The sequence below is a fragment of the Oryx dammah genome, unplaced genomic scaffold, assembly GCF_014754425.2.
Source record: "Oryx dammah isolate SB20612 unplaced genomic scaffold, SCBI_Odam_1.1 HiC_scaffold_8, whole genome shotgun sequence".
NCBI lineage: Eukaryota > Metazoa > Chordata > Mammalia > Artiodactyla > Bovidae > Oryx > Oryx dammah.
Genome location: NW_024070192.1, coordinates 26,715,041 through 26,734,127, shown reverse-complemented (window position 1 = coordinate 26,734,127; position 19,087 = coordinate 26,715,041). Strand labels below are relative to the sequence as shown.

At 43.0% G+C, this 19,087-nt stretch overlaps 2 protein-coding genes across 3 annotated transcripts in view; one reads left to right on the top strand and one right to left on the bottom strand.

Moving 5' to 3' along the window:
- Nucleotides 1-5,283, top strand: part of MBTD1 (mbt domain containing 1) — a 67,375-nt gene extending 62,092 nt beyond the window's left edge. For both annotated transcript variants that reach the window (XM_040245751.1, XM_040245750.1), the window contains exon 17: nucleotides 2,059-5,283. In XM_040245751.1, the coding sequence (XP_040101685.1) occupies nucleotides 2,059-2,177 (119 nt within the window). In that variant the 3' untranslated portion in view covers nucleotides 2,178-5,283. The remainder of the gene's footprint in view (nucleotides 1-2,058) is intronic.
- Nucleotides 5,284-8,614: 3,331 nt separating this feature from the next.
- Nucleotides 8,615-14,801, bottom strand: LOC120867354 (nucleoside diphosphate kinase B). Its single transcript, XM_040245742.1, has 5 exons — nucleotides 14,604-14,801; nucleotides 14,100-14,229; nucleotides 13,099-13,200; nucleotides 9,655-9,767; nucleotides 8,615-8,872 (listed from the first exon to the last, which is right to left on the bottom strand). The coding sequence occupies exons 2-5, from the start codon at nucleotides 14,223-14,225 to the stop codon at nucleotides 8,755-8,757; spliced, it is 459 nt and encodes a 152-aa protein (XP_040101676.1). The 5' UTR covers nucleotides 14,226-14,229; nucleotides 14,604-14,801; the 3' UTR covers nucleotides 8,615-8,754.
- Between the last annotated feature and the right edge of the window lie 4,286 nt (nucleotides 14,802-19,087).

The window sequence follows — 19,087 nt, the reverse complement described above, 5'->3', positions numbered from 1 at the left end:
GCATATGGAATCTTCCCAGACCAGAGATCAAACCTGTATGTCTTCTGCACTGATAGGTGGGTTTTTACCACTGTGAGAAATGCAGAAGATTATTCTTTAAATTACCAAATAAGATGTCAAAGACCCCTGTTTTTGAAACTAATATTTTATAACTGAAATCAAGACACAAAATGTTTTTCTATCATTATTTTGACTTTAAAAGTAGCGCTTCTAGGGAATTCCCTGGTGTACAGTGGATAAGAACCCCCTACCAAAGTAAGGAAGGTGGGTTTGATCCCTGATCCCGGAAGATTCCACATGCCCCAGAGCAGCTAAGCCCATGTACCACAGCCCCTGAAGCCTGCACTCGTAGAGCCCATGCTCTGCAACAGAAGCCACCACGATGAGAAGCCCATGCACCGCAATGAAGACTAGCTCCCGCAAGCCAAGGCCAGAGGAAGCCCATGTGCAGCAAGGAAGACCCAGTGCAATCCAAAATAATTCATTTTTTTTAAAGTAAGAAAGTAATTTTTTCTTCACAGCGTTCTAATAGAAAGTAGAGGTTGGGTTTCAGGGCAAGTATTTAGGGCAATCTGAAGTTACTGGCGAATTGTGTTGAGGTAACTTAAGCTGCTGCTGCTGCTGCTAAGTCGCTTCAGTCGTGTCCGACTCTGTGCAACCCCATAGACGGCAGCCCACCAGGCTCCCCCGTCCCTGGGATTCTCCAGGCAAGAACACTGGAGTGGGTTGCCATTTCCTTCTCCAATGCATGAAAGTGAAAAGTGAAAGTGAAGTCGCTCAGTCGTGTCCGACCCTCAGCGACCCCATGGACTGCAGCCTTCCAGGCTCCTCTGTCCATGGGATTTTCCAGGCAAGAGTACTAGTGGGGTGCCATTGCCTTCTCCGGAGGTAACTTAAGAGATGTTTATAAAAGAAGGTAGGAAAATCGGAGAATTAAACTGCCTAAACTTTTGCCTAAGACCAGTGCTGGGACCACTGAGAAAAAAATTTTTCTTTCTCTTCTTGCTTGTCCATGCATTAGAAGGAGCCCTCCTGTCACTAAAAATGCTGACTAGCATGACTTCAGTGGCTACCAAGAAACCTAAACCCCACTGAAAATACTGGAAACTGGAAAACATTTGTCTATAAAAGTAAAGACCTATTGGAACATGACCTGTTCATAAATTAAGAACTGCCTATACTGTTGTTTCTTTTCATTAAAAAAAAAAGGTCTTCAGATAAAAATGTGGACAGGCAGTAAGTACTACTATGAAGTGATCCCATTGGTAACGTTAGCCATTTTGTTTTTGGTTTCTCTTTTAGCTGCACTGCAAAGCTTGCAGGATCTTAGTTACCCAACCAGGGATTGAACCCATGCCCTCAGCAGTGAAAGCAGAGTCCTAACCCCTGGATGCTAGAGAATTCCAAGTGTTAGCTGTTTTATACCAGTGACTTTCGCACTGCTGATGTCAATCAATTTCTATTTTACCTGAAATGATTACTTAAGTTTTTCTTGATTTTAGTTTTAATACAGATGTTTTTACTATTGGGTTTATTATTTATTTTTATAAATATACAAATTATATGTAGATCATATATTTTATGTTATTTTTAATACTATTTTAAAATTAGATTTTATCTTTTTTTATGAAGAGTCTTTAACAAAGGTACTCCTTGGAGACAACGTATTAAAGTCATGTTTATTGTGCTACTTCAGAACTATCCAAACAGTAGATCATTTAGATAGGCATTGGCGTAAAAGTGAATACTTGACCATGAGGAAACTCCCAGTCAAACGAGTGGCCACTGCCACCTTCAGCATTTCCTTGACAGTGTTCAGTTGTGCAGTGTCCACTTTGTAGTGTGGTTCTTTTTTGAAACTTTTCTCAACGACAAATACACTTTGAAAATGACAAGTAATTCAATGCTCCTCCTTCAGGGGCAACTAGTTTTAAAATTATTGAAGACATGGAGAAGCCTCTTATTAACTATAAAGCTGGTGGAACATGAAGATTAAAAGCAATCTGAATATTCCAGAAAGACTTAACAACATCTTGTATATTTATCTCTTTCTTGCAGTGACTACATTGCAGCTGAAAGAGGAGTTGATAGATGGAGAGGATTATAGTTTCCTCCAAGGAGCATCTGATCAGGAAAGCAATGGCTCTGCCAACTTCTACATCAAACAGGAGCCTTGAGGTTGCTCAGAAACTGAGGGTGGGAGGGAAAGAATTTTACACAGGACTGATTTTATAATCAATCCAGCTGTACAGTGGGGCTATTCTACTGGGACATTTTGCTAAACATAGAAAATTTCAGTTCCAGATTTTTCAAGTGGGTAGGGAAACTATTTTAGCCTTGGGGGGAAATTTTTCAATTTATAAAGATGGACAATTTTTGTGTTGTATTTGAAGCTTTTGAAAGAATTTTGTAATATTTTCCAAGTTTGGATTTATGTGCATTGTTAACAAGAATTGAAATTCTAACTTTTTTGGTAAGATTAAAGTTTAGGTAGCAGGATTGAAGGAAATGACTTAAGAAAGATACTGTTGTAAATGCAAACGAACTGTCATTACTAATGAACCTTTTTGGTACCTGTTGGGAGATTTTGGGATTTTAGAAGTTAGGCCAGTCACATCTCCAGCTTCCTCTGCTGCAGAATATGCAACTGAATCCCCCCTGTGGAGAGCTCATCACCACATAAATCATGGAAAGGTAATTAATTCTGCTTGTTGGCATTTTATTGCAGCCCATTTTAAATATTTGTACAGAAGTGTTTCATTCTGTGAAAATTCATTTGGAGTTCTGTATGAAACTGGAAGAACTCTGGATACTTTATATGTTCTCTTTTAATTAAAAATGAGTAAAATTATCCTAACACTAAAGTGTTAAACTGGAATGGTTGACAAGATATACAAGATCTCGGTCTACATGTTGAGGGATTGGGGAAAATGCAATATTGTCCTAAGTTTATTTTATTTTCCTTACTAAAAAATATCCCACAAAAGGAATTCTCGTTAGTTCTCTGCCATTTCTCTCCATCTGTCAGATAATACTTGTATAACTATACCCCAAAACTTATGTGTTCTGTATTACCAGGAGAATCAAAATTATTTTAACAGTTGTTTAAAGCCAAGATAAGTCTAGATTTCAAAATCATTCCTGCTCTGCTTTTGACTATCCTGGATTTGTTAGAAAACTAATTTGAAAGAGAATTTAATTTTCTTAAAATTCCATATATATATATATGTAAGAATTGTCTTTAACTGTATTCAGATTTAATTTTAACAGTAATAACTGATTTGGACCATTTCAAACATTCCCTATTTTTAAATTCACATGGCTTCGTTTAAAAAAGGATACAAGGGTAAATTGGTGAAAGGTTTGCTCTCTGCATTTTTCTGACTGAGTTGTGACTGAATGAGAGAGCTTTAGCATTTACCAGTGAGGTTCATAAACTAAACTCTCAGGAATTAATTGCATCTGTTGTAGAAGTGCTTCTGGGTATTAGCCTGGCCTCTTCAGAGTGGTAATATTAACCATCTCCTCTGGAATATAGGTAGGGCTAATTAGAAATTAATCAAAATGATTAACCTCTACAGTCCTTCAGCCTATGGAATGCTTTAAAAAATGTTAATGGAAAGCCCCAGGAGACCATATTAGGTAAGATTTTTTTTTTGTTTGAATTTTAAAATGCATAGAACATTAAAAACCAGCAATTTATTTTCTAAAATATTGCTCTACTTTTGGGAATAATAGCATTGGTAATATGCACAGGTTTACCTCATTCTATGCAAGAGGGGTTAATATCATAAGGTTTTGTAGTTGCTACTGGAAGTAAAATTTGTTACTTTAATAGTGTAAGAATGTATGGAATTGCATGTCAACATTTCTTAATACTGTCTCTTTAGGGGCATAAATGCAAGTCATATCAATGCCAGGTTGATTCTTATGTGTCAAATATATGTGAATTCAGCTGTTAAATTACTGGATATTTATCTTAAACATTACTGAGAGGGACCTACTGTAAATGTGACATAAACTTCCCAAATCTTCAACTTTTAAGAATCTTCCCATGAACTTAAAGCCTGGAAGACTTCTAAAGCAAAGGTGACAACAGTCTTTATCCTCAGGCTCGGTGAATTTAAACCCAGGACTCCGATTCCATGTTATGGGCACAAGAAGCCAGTTGTAGCGTGTGCTTTAACAGTACCCTGAGCTTAAGATCTCTATGGGGAACTGAATAAACCAGGAGGGATTTGATTTGGAGCCTGGTAATTAGTTCTGTGAAATGCTCATTTGTAGCCAGATTTTATATAAGCTTCTAATTTTACAGCAAAGCCAGGCTGTTTTCAAATTTGCCACATATTAATATTTATGAAGTGTTTCTTGTCTTAATCCCATGACCAGCATGGTGATGGTAAGGACTTTGTACCAGATAAACTCGATCTGAAGCCCTCTTCACTGTTCAGGCTCTTAACTCCTACTGCCAAAAGAACAGAAAATGAGTTGGTGGCAGAGGAGATTTATGTCTTAGCCACAACTCCAAGTGTACAACTCAGTAGCCCCGTTCTCTTACGGTTCAAATATACTGCTGACCTTGGGTTTGTTCTTGTTTTTTTTTTTTTCCTGTTAGGATTATTTGGGGGTTTTTGGTAGTTTAAACTCTTTAACTTTTTCCTTGCTGTGTATGAGGAAAGCTAAAGCTGTTATCAACTTCTTATTCTATGGATACTAACACGGGTTTTCAGTGTTTGTTTGTTTTTATTATTATTCATTTTGTGTGATGTGAATACCCTCTCCCATCAATATTTGTATTATGGTGCTATATATTTGGTAATGATCCTTTACTATTGGGAAGGGATTTTAAAAATACTGTGATTAAACTGGGTTTCTTCCTTTGATTTTCATATTTTAAATAAAGCCACAGTCATTTATACAAAAGAAAAGCATCTGTCCCTGGGCAAATCTTTTGAGGACAGAGGTCAAAGTAAACTGCATAAGGTTTTTACATCATTTCTGTATGTATTTGATATATAGATCAATATCTGTACAAATTTAATCTTTTATTTTCTTGGTAACTTGTGGTCATTGAGAAAGTATTTGAAACTTTCTCATGAAGTGTATATAATGGCGTGAAAAATTCCTTTGGAGAAATTTATGTTCCTTTCATTTTTACCAAATTGAAAATTTTCAGCATGGATGTGTTAAAAGCATTAAAATTATAACTTTGTGTACAAGATGAAAATAATTCACTAAATTTGCCCTTTTTTACACAAAATAAAACATTAAAATTAAGTTGCACATGAGCAGTTCTTTAATATACTTGGTATTTGCGGAATTTCCTTTTTCATTGAAAACATTGAACGCCTTCGTTGTTTTTTCTTTGTAATTGTTCTGTGGCCGCACCTGACGGCAGGAGGGGTCCTAGCTTCTGGACCGGGGATGGAACCTGCACTCCCTGTAGTGGAACCGCAGTCTTAACCACTGGGCAGCTAGGGGAGTCCCTTGAGTGCCTTCTGTAAGCAGTCAAAGGCCCCAGGGAAAGTCGGATCAGTTCCTCCCTCACAGAACCTGTACTCTCATAAGGTAAGCCAGCAGGAGTGACGAAGAGCTCTGAACATGTAACAGAAATTTCCGAGAACAACCCTGACACAGAATAAGCCTGTATGTAACTCCTGCTGCTGATTACAAGTACCTCAGCCAGGGTGCATGGGGATCAGGGATGGGTACCCCCACATTAAAATGCAGATCCCAGGTCTGCCTCAGGATCTACTAATTGTAGTGAAATTGCTACTAAATGTGAAAGCATGGAGCATATATAAACATGAGATTCGTTTGAAACTAAAACATGACTTAGGAAATGTTACATTTCTTGTCAGTTCTTAACTTAAAATTAGAATCCTGACTTTTTTATACCGAGCTATTGATGTATTTAAAGAATACAAAGAATAGCAAGGAGAGATAAAAAAGCCTTCCTCAGTGATCAGTGCAAAGAAATAGGGGAAAACAATAGAATGGGAAAGACTAGAGATTTCTTCAAGAAAATTAGAGATGCAAGGGAACATTTCATACAAAGATGGGCACAGTAAAGGACAGAAATGGTATGGACCTAACAAAAGCAGAAGAAGAGGGGGCAAGAATACACAGAAGAACTATACACAAAAGATCTTCATGACCCAGATAATCACAATGGTATGATCACTCACCTAGAGCCAGACATTCTGGAATGAAAAGTCAAATGGCCCTTAGGAAGCATCACTACAAACAAAGCTAGTGGAGGTGGTGGAATTCCAGTTGAGTTATTTCAAATCCTGGAAGATGATGCTGTGAAACTGCTGCACTCAATATGCCAGCAAATTTGGAAAACTCAGCAGTTGCCACAGGACTGGAAAAGGTCAGTTTTCATTCCAATCCCAAAGAAAGGCAATGCCAAAGAATGCTCAAACTATCGCACAGTTGCACTCATCTCACACGCTAGTAATTAATGCTCAAAATTCTCCAAGCCAGGCTTTTAACAGTACGTGAACCATGAACTTCCAGATATTTAAGCTGGTTTTAGAAAAGGCAGAGGAACCAGAGATCAAATTGCCAACATCTACTGGATTATCAAAAAAGCCAGAGAGTTCCAGAAAAATATCTATTTCTGTTTTATTGACTATGCCAAAGCCTTTGACTGTGTGGATCACCACAGACTGGAAGATTCTTGAAGAGACGGGAATACCAGATCACCTGACCTTCCTCTTGAGAAATCTGTATGCAGATCAGGAAGCAACAGTTAGAACTGGACATGGAACAACAGACTGGTTCCAAATAGGGAAAGGAATATGTCAAGGCCGTATATTGTCACCCTGCTGATTTAACGTATATGCAGAGTACATCATGAGAAATGCTGGGCTGGATGAAGCACAAGCTGGAATCAAGATTGCTGGGAGAAATATCAGTAATCTCAGATATGCAGAGGACACCACCCTTACAGCAGAAAGCGAAGAACTAAAGAGCCTCTTAAGGAAAGTGAAAGAGGAGAGTGAAATAGTTGGCTTAAAGCTAAACATTCAAAAAACTAAGATCACGGTATCTGGTCCCATCACTTCATGGCAATAGATGGGGAAACAGTGACAGACTTTTATTTTTTTGAGCTCCAAAATCACTGCAGATGGTGACTGCAGCCTGAAGTTAAAAGATGCTTACTCCTTGGAAGAAAAGTTAGGACCAACCTAGACAGCATATTAAAAAGCAGACATTACTTTGCCAACAAAGGTCTGTCTAGTCAAGGCTATGGTTTTTCCAGTAGTCATGTATGGATGTGAGAGTTGGACTGAGCACTGAAGAATTGATGCTTTTGAACAGTGGTGTTGGAGAAGGCTCGAGAGTCCCTTGGACTGTAAGGAGATCCAACCAATCCATCCTAAAGGAAATCAGTCCTGAATATTCATTGGAAGGACTGATGTTGAAGCTGAAACTCCCAATACTTTGGCCACCTGATGCAAAGAACTGACTCATTTGAAAAGACCCTGATGTTGGGAAAGATTGAAGGCAGAAGGGGACAACAGGATTTTTAGATGGTTGGATGGCATCACTGACTCAACGGACCTGAGTTTAAGTAAACTCCAGAAGTTGGTGAAGGTCAGGGAGGCCTGGCATGCTGCAGTCCATAGGGTCGCAGAGTCAGACACAACTGAGCAACTGAACTGAACTGATTGATGTATTTCTCATTGTCTTATAGTATAGCAGTATGCACAAAAAACAATGTTGAGAGAATTCCCTGGTGAGATAGTGGTTAGCATTCTGGGCTTTCACTGCAGTGGCCTGGGTTTAATACTTGATTGGGGAACCGAGAATCCCGCAGCAAAAGAAACAAACCACACAGTGTTAAGTCTTTTATATGGAAGTGACATAAAAAGCTGTCACCAGTTTCCAAAAACAGCTATTTGTAAACCCACGCATTTCTACAGTCTCATTTTAAAGGCAAAATCCAAATGATAATGATAGGTACTGTTTGGTATCATTTTACAACTGTGCCAATCCAGTAAAATTAACTAAAAACAGACAATATAGATTTTGTAACCACTTAACTACTTTAGCCCAGGGAATAGTCATAATAAATATCCCACCCTAGGGTAGAGAGTAAGAAGGGAGGTAGGATTGCAGGGAATATTTGTGCACCAGCCATGGGCCAGGCACTAGGTTAAACAGCTTTACATGCATTATTTCATTTAACCCTGCATTGCCATGGTTATCATCCTCATCCTTAGGTTTCCAGTTTCCACTTCTTCAACTTCCCAGTTTGCAGTCAACAAGAGTGTAAATCTGGACAGCTTGCCTAGTCTGTTTCATCCTACGAAGTTGCAACCATTTTTGTACAGAAATGTGCATTTCTGCATCCGCTAAATGGTTGAGATTTTACGGTGTTCATTATTTCCTCATTAGTTTCCTCAGATACACAGCCAGTGCCACACGTGTCCTCTTCAGCCTCACTGCTTTTCCTTCTAGTCTGGAAGTATACTAGGTGCTGAGAAGGATCAGATGAGTTTTCCATAACAAGCAGAATTAATTCATTCTGGATAACACTACAGTAACCAGGGGACCAAGTCACTTCTTCCAGCTTAATAACTAGTAATCACGGGAGGCTGTATGCAATTTTTAAAGGCTTTATTGGTAAATATGCTTTAGGAAATAAACATCCATCCTACTGCTTCCATATCAGTGGAATGAAGAGCTGTGCCCAGGAACACAGGAGGTGGTGCCTGAAGGAACTGATGCTCTGACCACCTGTTATTCATATATCCAGTCAAAAGCACAAGACTTGTATTCAATCAATTCTTCGGGCTTAAACCACAAGCTGATTTCTTTCTCAGCACTTTTTACTGAATCACTGCCATGAATGATGTTCCTAAGGAGAATAATTACTAGTTACCACATGTTAAAGTGCAAGAAATTCTGTTTAATGGATGAAACAAAGGAGAGCCACTAAAGACTTTTTCAGCCCGTTGCCCCTTGAAGCAGCTGATGACCCCAAATTATTTCCTCTTAAAAGCAACTGTAAAACTATAAAGGTACTTACTTAACTCAAAAGCATCCCTTGGTTCAACTTTATTATGTTTCTAAGTTTTCAAAACAGTGCTTGTACCCAGGATTGTCATGCCACAAAACATTCCTTCTCATATTTTGAAAAATACAGGAATATCTAGACCAAACCCCAAACTAGATATAAAATATTAACAGCCATTTCTGCTGTATTTTGTTACAAGATTAGTTTGCAAAGCCCAACCAAAACATTCACACTTACTGAAACTCCCTTTATTTCATTTGAATCTCATAACTCTTAAATTTTTGTAACATTTTATGTAAGTGAGAGAAGCAAAAAGGCTAAAAGTGACACACCCTTAGACACAGTACCACAGGGCAGAGCCAACACCAAAAACATTTCTTGCCCGACTCTTTGTACTTTCTGTTGTCACAAAGGACCTAATAGCAACTCCCTTGTGCAGTGTCTTGGGTTAAATTTTAAGTAGCCTAGAAAAGTAACTATTTAAGAAAGCATTCATCCAATGATAATTACCACCTAATTTAAACATTCAAGTTTTTCTAAAATTGTAAAATGCCAAAAATATATGTTTTAAACCCAAAGTAAGTGGCTTTGAGGAAAAGTGATTAGCACCCCTTAGAACTTACCTGCCAACTTGAATGCAGAAGTCACCACGAATGGTGCCTGGCTTAGAATCTGCTGGGTTGGTCTCCCCAAGCATCACTCGTCCTGTCTTCACTACATTCAGGCCCTCCCAGACCTTGACAGTAGGAAAAGAGAAGTACATCAGTTCTGCCATCAGGACCACTGAAAACATTGACCTCTACCTAACAGCACACACTGATCATCGCAAACACCGTTTTCCAACAACGCAAGATACAATTCTATATATGGACATCAATCAGATTCTTTGCAGCCAAAGATGGAGCAGCTCTATATAGTCAGCAAAAAAACAAGACCTGGAACTGACTGTGGCTCAGACCATGAGCTCCTTATTGCAAAATTCAAGCTTAAATTGAAGAAAGTAGGGAAAACCACTAGGCCATTCAGATACTACCTAAATTAAATCCCTTACGATTATATGGTGGAGATCACAAATAGAATCAAGGGGTTAGATCTAGTAGGGAGAGTTCCTGAAGAACTATGATCAGAGGTTCATAACCCTGTACAGGAGGCAGTGACCAAAACCATCCCAATGAAAAAGAAATGCATGAAGGCAAACAACCAGTCTGAGGAAGCCTTACAAATAGCTGAGAAAAGAGAAGCGAAAGATACACCCAACTGCATGCAGAGTTCTAGAGAACAGCAAGAAGAGATAAGAAGGCCTTCTTAAATGAACAGAGGAAAAAATAGAATGGGAAAGACTAGAGATTTCTTCAAGAAAATTGGAGATACCCATTTTTCATGCAAGGAAGAGCATGATAAAGGACAGAAATTGTAAGGACCTAATGGAAGAAGAAATTACGAAGTGGCAAGAATACACAGAAGAACTATACAAAAAAGGTCTTAATGACCCAGATATCCACCATGGTGTGGTCACTCACCTAGAGCCAGACATCCTGAAGTGTGGAGTCTTAGTGGGCCTTAGGAAGCATTACTATGAGCAAAGCTAGTGGAGGTGATGGAATTCCAGCTGAGCTATTTAAAATCCTAAAAGATGGGGCTTCCTTGGTGGCTAGTGGTAAAGAATCCATGTGCCAACGCAGAAGACACAGGTTCAGTCCCTGATCTGGAAAGATTCCACATGCCATAGGCAGCTAAGCCTGTATGCCAAAACCACTGAGCCTGTGCTCTGGAGCATAGGAGCACCAACTACTGAGCTCACGTGCTGAAGCCCAAGTGCTCTGGACCCATGCTCCGCAACAAGAGACACCACTGCAGTGAGAAGCCTGAGCACCACAACTAGAGTAGCCCCTGCTTGCTGCAACTATAGAAAAGCCCTCGCAGCAAAAGAGACCTAGCACAGCCAAAAATAAACTTATTTTTTAAAAAAATCCTAAAAGATGACGCTGTTAAGTGCTGCACTCTATATGCCAGCAAATTTGGAAAACTCAGCAATGACCACAGAACTGGAAAAGGTCAGTTTTCATTCCTATCCCAAAGAAGGGCAATGCCAAAGAATGCTCAAACTACCGCACAATTGCACTCATCTCACACACTAGTAAAGTAATGCTCAAAATTCTCCAAGCCAGGCTTCAATAATATGTGAACCATGAACTTCCTGATGTCCAAACTGGTTTTAGAAAAGGCAGAGGAACCAGAGATCAAATTGCCAACATTTGCTGGATCATAGAGAAATCAAGGGAATTCCATAAAACATCTGCTTCATTGACTACACTAAAGCCTTTGACTATGTGGACCACAACAAAGTGTGGAAAATGCTTAAAGAGATGGGAATACCAGACCACTTTACCTGCCTCCTGAGAAACCTGTATGTGAGTCAAGAAGCAATAGTTAGAACCAGACATGGAACAACTGACTGGTTCCAAATTGGGAAAGGCACACCACAAGGAGGCCATATACTGTCACCCTGCTTGTTTAACTTATCATGTGAAATGGCAGGCTGGATGAATCAGAAGCTGTAATCAAGATTGCCAGAAGGGGGAAAAAAAGATTAACAGATCAATCAACCTCAGATATGCAGATGATACCACTCTAATGGCAGAAAGTGAAGAGGAAACAGAGTCTCTTGATGAGGGTGAAAGAGAGTGAAAAGGCTAGATTGAAACAACATTAAAAAAACTTAGCATCATGGCATCCAGTCTCATCACTTCATGGCAAAAAGAAGGGGAAAAAGTGGAAGCAGTAACAGATTTTATTTTCTTGAGCTCCAAAATCACTGTGGATAGTGACTGCAGCCATGAACTTAAAAGACACTTGCTCCTTGGAAGGAAAGCTATGACAAACCTAGTTCAGTTCAGTCGTGTGTGACTCTTTAGACAGACTATTAAAAAGCAGAGACATCACTTTGCCAACAAAGGTCCGTCTAGTCAAAGCTATGGTTTTTACAGTAGTCATGTACAGATGTCAGTGTTGGACCATGAAGAAGACTTGAGTGCCGAAGAATTGATGCTTTCAAATTGTGATGCTAGAGAAGGCTCTTGAGAGTCCCTTGGACAGCAAGGAAATCAAACCAGTCAATCTTAAAGGAAATCAACCCTGAATATTCATTGGAAGGACATGCTGAAGCTCCAATACTTCTGCTACCTGATGCGAAGAGCCAATTCATTGAAAAAGACCCTGATTCTGGGAAAGACTGAGAGCAGGAGAAGGGGGTGACAGAGGATGAGATGGTTGGATGGCATCCCCGACTCAGTGGACATTTTGCACAAATTCCGTGAGATAGTGAGGGACAGGGAAGCCTGGTGATACGTTCCATGGGGTTGCAGAGTTGAATGCAACTTCAACTGAACAACAGTAGCACACATCAGTCAGACCGATCAGTGACCTGATTATCAACCCCAGAAGTAACAGGGGCTGATATAAAATACTCCATCCCAAGTGGATACAGAGAAAAGGTCTGCCCAACTCGACTTCCTAGTTTGACTGAAAAAGATTAACAAGACTGAAGAATTGTTGTGCAGTCACAAACTCTAAAAAAGTAACGATGAAAGGGTAAAGAAAAGTGATGAGACAAGAACAGGATCAGTGGGAAGGGTATCATAGAAGACTGGTAGAGCAAGACTTGGCAAAAACTGACATGAAAGGGGAAAGTGTATTCCAGGGAAAAGCAGAAGGAAGGTCACTGTCAGGGAACAAGAAGTAGGTCTTTCTCAACAATTTTATTGACTCTGTATTATACCCCTTGCTTCTATTCACTTCATTTCCAATTGGATGTTAATGCCCCATTAAGAGATAGACCACTTCATTTCTAGCATAGGATTAAAAAAACTTTTTGTTATGTCTGATTCTCGCTTCCTTTTCCCTCTCAAGCTCCCACTAACCACAAGCAGGCTGCATTTGTAAAACAAGGAATTTGGGGTATCTGGAGATGATGTCTAAAAAGGGAAATGAAGACATTGAGCAAACCCAGTTACCTATCAGCTTTATTCTTCTACTTGGTTCCACCTCCTCCACCACGAGAAACTTACCATGGCCACAACTGGCCCTGAGTTCATATACTTCACCAGGCCCGGAAAGAATGGGCGGTCTTTCAGGTCAATGTAGTGCTGCTTCAGGAGTTCCTCAGAAGCCTTGGCATTGAAGAGAAGGTACCAATTAGGAATTAAACTCCTCAGATGTCCTCCCTACCCCAGTAACTTGGTAGGTTCTCTAAAAGTCTGGTTATGTATTTAAGTTCACATTCATAAGATGTGTTTTTTTAAAAAATCCCATCTAAACCATGAAACTGACAGTTTATTAGCAGAAAGATTCTTCTGATCATGCACACACACTTATCATTTCAATGACCTTGTAATACAGATGTTATAATCCTTAAAAGAAGGTGGTTACGGAGTTAAGTGTTGGCTGCAATCAAAGGAACTATTCCAAACTATTCCAAAATCCTCTGGCCCTTTCATAATACCCTTTGAAACATTTCTGATGTTAACTGAAAGATCTGTTCACTGAGAAGCTTGGTTTAAAATTCAGTTCTTAGACATGTATCCCTTGAGGTCCAGATTTGTGTCCCAAATTTAATGTGGAAAATAAAGTCCTATGCCAAAGGGAGCCTGCAGGGAAAGGGCAGAGGAAGGGAAGCCCCATCTAAAACCTCAATCATCTCAGAGTTGCAAAACTGAAGCACAAAGGGATTGCAGCCTCCATCCTGTGCCTGGGTGGACCCGCGTGGGCCCAGGACACAAGCCTTCTCCACTCCCTGCTGCCCTCCTGCGGCCCACAGCCCCATCGCAACCTGAGTCACTTTACCTCCGCTTAACCTTCCAAGGGTGCCCGCCCACACCCTGACCCCGGGGCCTGGGGAAGGGTCAGCGGGCCCCAGGCGCCCTGGAGAGGGAGGGGAAAAGAAGTTCTCGCGGGCCCTAAATCAGCCAGATTTTCCGACTCGGAAAAGGACGCGCGGATCGGCGCTGCGGGGAAGGAAAACCCCTCGTGGCCATGCCGCAGCCGGGGGAAAGGGAGCGGGGCGCATCACCTGAAGGAACTTCATGGCCACAAGGCGGAATCCCTTCTGCTCGAAGCGCTTGATGATCTCGCCCACCAGGCCGCGCTGCACGCCGTCGGGCTTGACAGCAATAAAGGTGCGCTCCGCGTGGGCCATGGTCCTGTGGGCGGCAGGTGAAATCAAAAACCGGTGTCCGCGCCCACACAGGCCTCGAGGGGGCTCAGACGCCGGCCGGGAGGCCACGTGGCGCCCGCGCCTGCCAGCCCCAGCCCGCAGCCGCCCGCCGCTACGTGACCTTATAGAAGCCAAGCCCTACCCGCACCCAGCCGCCGCCCCTCGGCCGTCCAGAGCTGCCGCGGAGGACACGCGGCCGAATCTTGGGATAAAGCCAGGCCTGCGGGACCCAGGGGACGCCTGGGGGACCCAGGGGACGCTTGCGGGACGCAGGGGACGCCTGCGGCCCGGGACCCGCTTGACGCGGCGCGAGCGGGGAGGTGCCCCAGAGCGAGAAAGGGAGCGGAGCCGCAGCCTTACCGGTAAGGGGGTGAGCGCGGGTGCGGGTAGCGATGACGGCCAGAGCCTAGACCTGAGCCGAGAGCTGAGCAACTGACTTGGCTGGGAGCCCGCGGAGGAGGGGCCGGCAGTGGCCACACCCCGGACGACCCGCCGCCCAACCCGCGAGGCCGGACGCGTTCGCTGCTGCTCTGACCAGCCCCGAGCTTAAGGAAGAAGCCGGCCGGGGCTTCAGGGGCAGGAAGTGATTTTTTTTTTTGATACCTGGATGATCCACTAGTAGAACCGCGCGCGTCCAGTCCAACTCCTGTCTTCAGTGTCTCCTAGTACTCAGAAAGCTCCAGGTTTTGCTGCTGCTGCCGCTGCCAAGTCGCTTCAGTCGTGCCCTACTCTGTGCGAGTCACCCCCATTCCCCGAGTACCCAGAGCTGCTTTCTCTCCTCCCCGTCTAGCACAAGCCCTTATCCTACGTGTGAAATCGGTTCCCCTTCCCTCCCTTCAAACAAGTTGAGCCCTGCTTCAAGCCCTCCGCCTCCCAACGCGCCTCAACCTCACTTCTCCCTGCAAGGAGCCTCCGTCAGCATCCTCTTCAAACACCACCTGACCCTCCGCTCTGCTTTGATTACTGCCTCTGCCTGGAGGACGGCGGCTGCTGCTGCTGCTGCTGCTAAGTCACTTCAGTCGTGTCCGACTCTGTGCGACCCCATAGACGGCAGCCCACCAGGCTCCCCCGTCCCTGGGATTCTCCAGGCAAGAACACTGGAGTGGGTTGCCATTTCCTTCTCCAATATATGAAAGTGAAAAGTGAAAGTGAAGTCGCTCAGTCGTGTCCGACTCTTCACAACCCCATGGACTGCAGCCCACCAGGCTCCTCCATCCATGGGATTTTCCAGGCAAGAGTACTGGAGTGGGTTGCCATTGCCTTCTCCGCTGGAGGATGGCATCCAAGGCTAATTTAACAAAATGCCCTATGCCCTGTTCCTTCCTGCCTGTCTCTCTACCAACCTTCCCAGCCCAGTTTAGCTGCCCTGATCCTGTTATGGAGTCCAAGCTCGCTCTGCTCGCGACACAACAGGCCAAGAGAGGAGGTGTTGAGGCAGGAAAAACAGCTTTATTCAGAAAGCAGCTGACAGATGATGGCAGGCTAGCGCTTCAAAATAACCATCTTATGGATGCCAGGTTCTTTTACAGATCAGAGAGAAAGAAGCAATGAGGAACTAAAATTAAAAAAAAACAGACTAGAGAGGGAGAGGCGTTGAGGAAGTAAAGTGAAAGGGTCTTCAGTCTTGCAAAACATCTCCAGGGGAATGGTCAGCCTTTGGATGGGGTGTGTTAATCTCTATTCACAGGTGGGCAGGGACAAACTGTCTCACCAAGAGCTGAACAAAGGCACTTTCCTGTCAAGCAGAGGGGCAGGGTCCTCCAGGGAGGCCATTAAGTATGATTATAATAATAAAGCAATGAAAATCAAGTCAAAAAACAATTTTGAACACGGAGTCAGAATTGGCTTCTTCCCTGCAACATTCCTTGGAGAAGGCAATGGCACCCCACTCCAGTACTCTTGCCTGGAAAATCCCATGGATGGAGGAGCTTGGTAGGCTGCAGTCCATGGGGTCGTGAAGAGTCAGACAAGAGACTTGGCAGCAGTAGCAGCAGCTACAACAGCTGCAACATTCCCACCCTGAGATGATGGTCTCTTCTGCCCCAGCACTATTATGTGGCCAGGTTATACAGTTCAGTCTGAGACACACCTTTGATAAGATTCTAGATTCTCTCACAGAAATCAGGCCTGTCGTACATTTGCAGACAATCTCTATCTCCTCTCTGTCTGGCAAACCACTAGCTTTGGTGGTGACCAGCTCCCCGCCCCGCCCCCGCCCCGCCTCCCCCCACCTCTCCTCCAGTGCTTACAGCCTGAGATGGGCAAACACACTCTCTGCTCAGGGTGGTGAGCTAACCATAGGAACTGTGTGTCACCACCCTAGTAGTCCCGGCACTGCACTGATAACCTGTGTTAGATGACTTGGCAGTCCAGGCCTCTATTACACTTTGCTGGCTTTCCAAACTTCTAGTTGCAGAGCATTAAACCACAGTACCCTGGCAGTCTTCATCCTGGAGCAGGAACACCCAGTGTTCCCTTGGGCCCCAATGTGCAGCACACTTTTATTTGAGTTTCCTTTCCAGAGTTATCAAATGTCAATTGTGCGAAAGAGTGGGAATTTCACGAATATTTCTCCGCAAAGCTGTTTGCTTCTTGGTCTGATCACTAATACCACCTTGTGGTTATAGTCAGTAGCAGCCTTCTGCCTTTCAACTCTCCTTTTCTTCCTGGGAAGACTGGAGAAGGTATAAACAAAAAGAGAAGGGGGCAGAGCACAATCCTTAAAAGATAACACAGCCTTGAAAAAACCTGGATATAACAAAAACTAGTTAGAACTGACTAGGCCCAAAATAGTGAAAGATTCAGCTTCACTAGACCTTGAGCCTCGGTATACTCTCATTGTAATGCACTAGCATGCTAAATTGTTAGGGGAAGCACACTGATTGAAACCTTCCACCCTGGCCAGGCACCATAGTAACCATTTGCATAAGCTGTTTTACAACAGGAGGTCCTAGTAAGGAACATGGAACTAATAAGCCTCCACCAACCGGAAGAGTTCGGGAAAGGTCAAAAGGAGACCACAGGTCCGACCACCTCCCAAAATCCTTCTCTCTAGCATCCATCTTGGCTGAACAAGGAGTGCACCACCAGGAAGGACTGAGTCTGAATGATTGGCTAAAGACAACCCGAGAACTAATCCCATCACCATAAAATCCGAGACTGCAAGCCACGTGGCAGAGCAGTTCTGCTGGGTTCCCTTATTCTGCTGCTCTCCACCCAGGTGCCCTTTCCCAATAAAATCTCTTGCTTTGTCAGCACGTGTGTCTTGTCGGACAATTCATTTCCGAATGTTAGACAAGAGCCCAGTTTCGGGCCCTGGAAGGGGTCCCTCTTCCTGCAACAAATGACACAAACACAGGCATCACGACAGTTCCAAGGCCAAGACTGAAAGGCCAAAAAGTGGGCAGTGGCCCAAATCATGGAAATCCTCACCCCTTCTCCAACGTGATTAGAATATTCCTTCTACTCTTTAGCCTATGAAAATACCCAGTCCATAAAAACTAACCACCCCACATCTCAGGGCTACTTTGCCTCCTGAGACAGACTACCTATGGAATTGTAACCAACCAGGCCCCCGTGGGGCCTTCTGGGACAGACCTTCCCCCAGTATCCTCTGCTTTAGCTCCTCTCTGAAGTACTGAGATAATAGTACCTGATGCACATTTCCAGAGTAGTTTTACACATGTGAAAGCCCCCACTTAATGGAAGATATTTAACTATTTGATGACCAAGGACACATAGCCCCCAGGTCTCCTAGAGCCTAAGGAATATGTTAACTCCAGTGATACCACCCTGTTACCTCACAATCAACCAATTAGAGAATTGTGCACAAGCTGATCACATACCCTACAATCCCACTCCCTCACCTGATCTTTAAAAATGCTTTGGTGAAACCTTCTGGGAAGTGGGGAGGGGTTCAGGGGCATGAGCCACCCATCTCCTTGCATGGCCCTGCAGTAAGTCTTTCTCTGCTCCAAACTCCAACATTTAGGTATTGTTTGGCCTAATTGTGCATCAGGCACATGAACACAAGTTCAGTAACAGAATGTGTATCTCTCAGTAAAACTGCTTTCACTTTACTATGGCTTGCTCTTAAATTCTTTCCTGCACGAAGCCAAGGACCTTTACTTGGTGGCCCATCCCAAGACCTAGGACAAGACCATCCTCTTGTGCCCCATTTTCCTGCAACATATTGAGGAAGAAAGTGGTCTTCTTGTAGCCACGCGTTCCAGGAAACAAACTCATCTAGAAGGACAATGCAGATAGTGGAGTGCAGTTTATTACACCGGCAGGCCCAAGGCAGTCTCTTCTTAGCCAAGGACCCCAACCAATTTTTGTGAATACTTTATATACCCTAAGTATGCGTGCCCAAACCCATCTCCCCAAATTTCCTGAAACTAGTCTGAACAAAGGAAAAGAAAGATACAATCAAAGTTAACCAGTGATTCATATGCCTTCAGCCTAAGTAGTTAACAGTGGACAATTATCAATAGGCCTGTGGTCATACCCCAATAAGCATAATAGAATTTATGATTACATTTGGTTATACAGATAATTACGGTATTTTAGGCGAGGGAGAGTCTAGGTAGGAGCCCTGGGGCTCTTCCATCCAGGGAGTCTGGTTTTCCAGTTGGTATGTTATTTCCATAGATACTGGGCATATAGCTCAAAGTCCAGAGTCTGGCCCAAGATGGAGTCCTGCTTTCAAGATGGAGCCTGTTCTGTTTCCTCCTTCATTCTCTAACTTCCCCACTTTTCCTTTGATATTAAAAAAACCCACTTAGTTCTCAGGGAAGAGCCCTCTGGCCTGCCCATTGGTACCCTTCACAAGCATCCCCTATTAA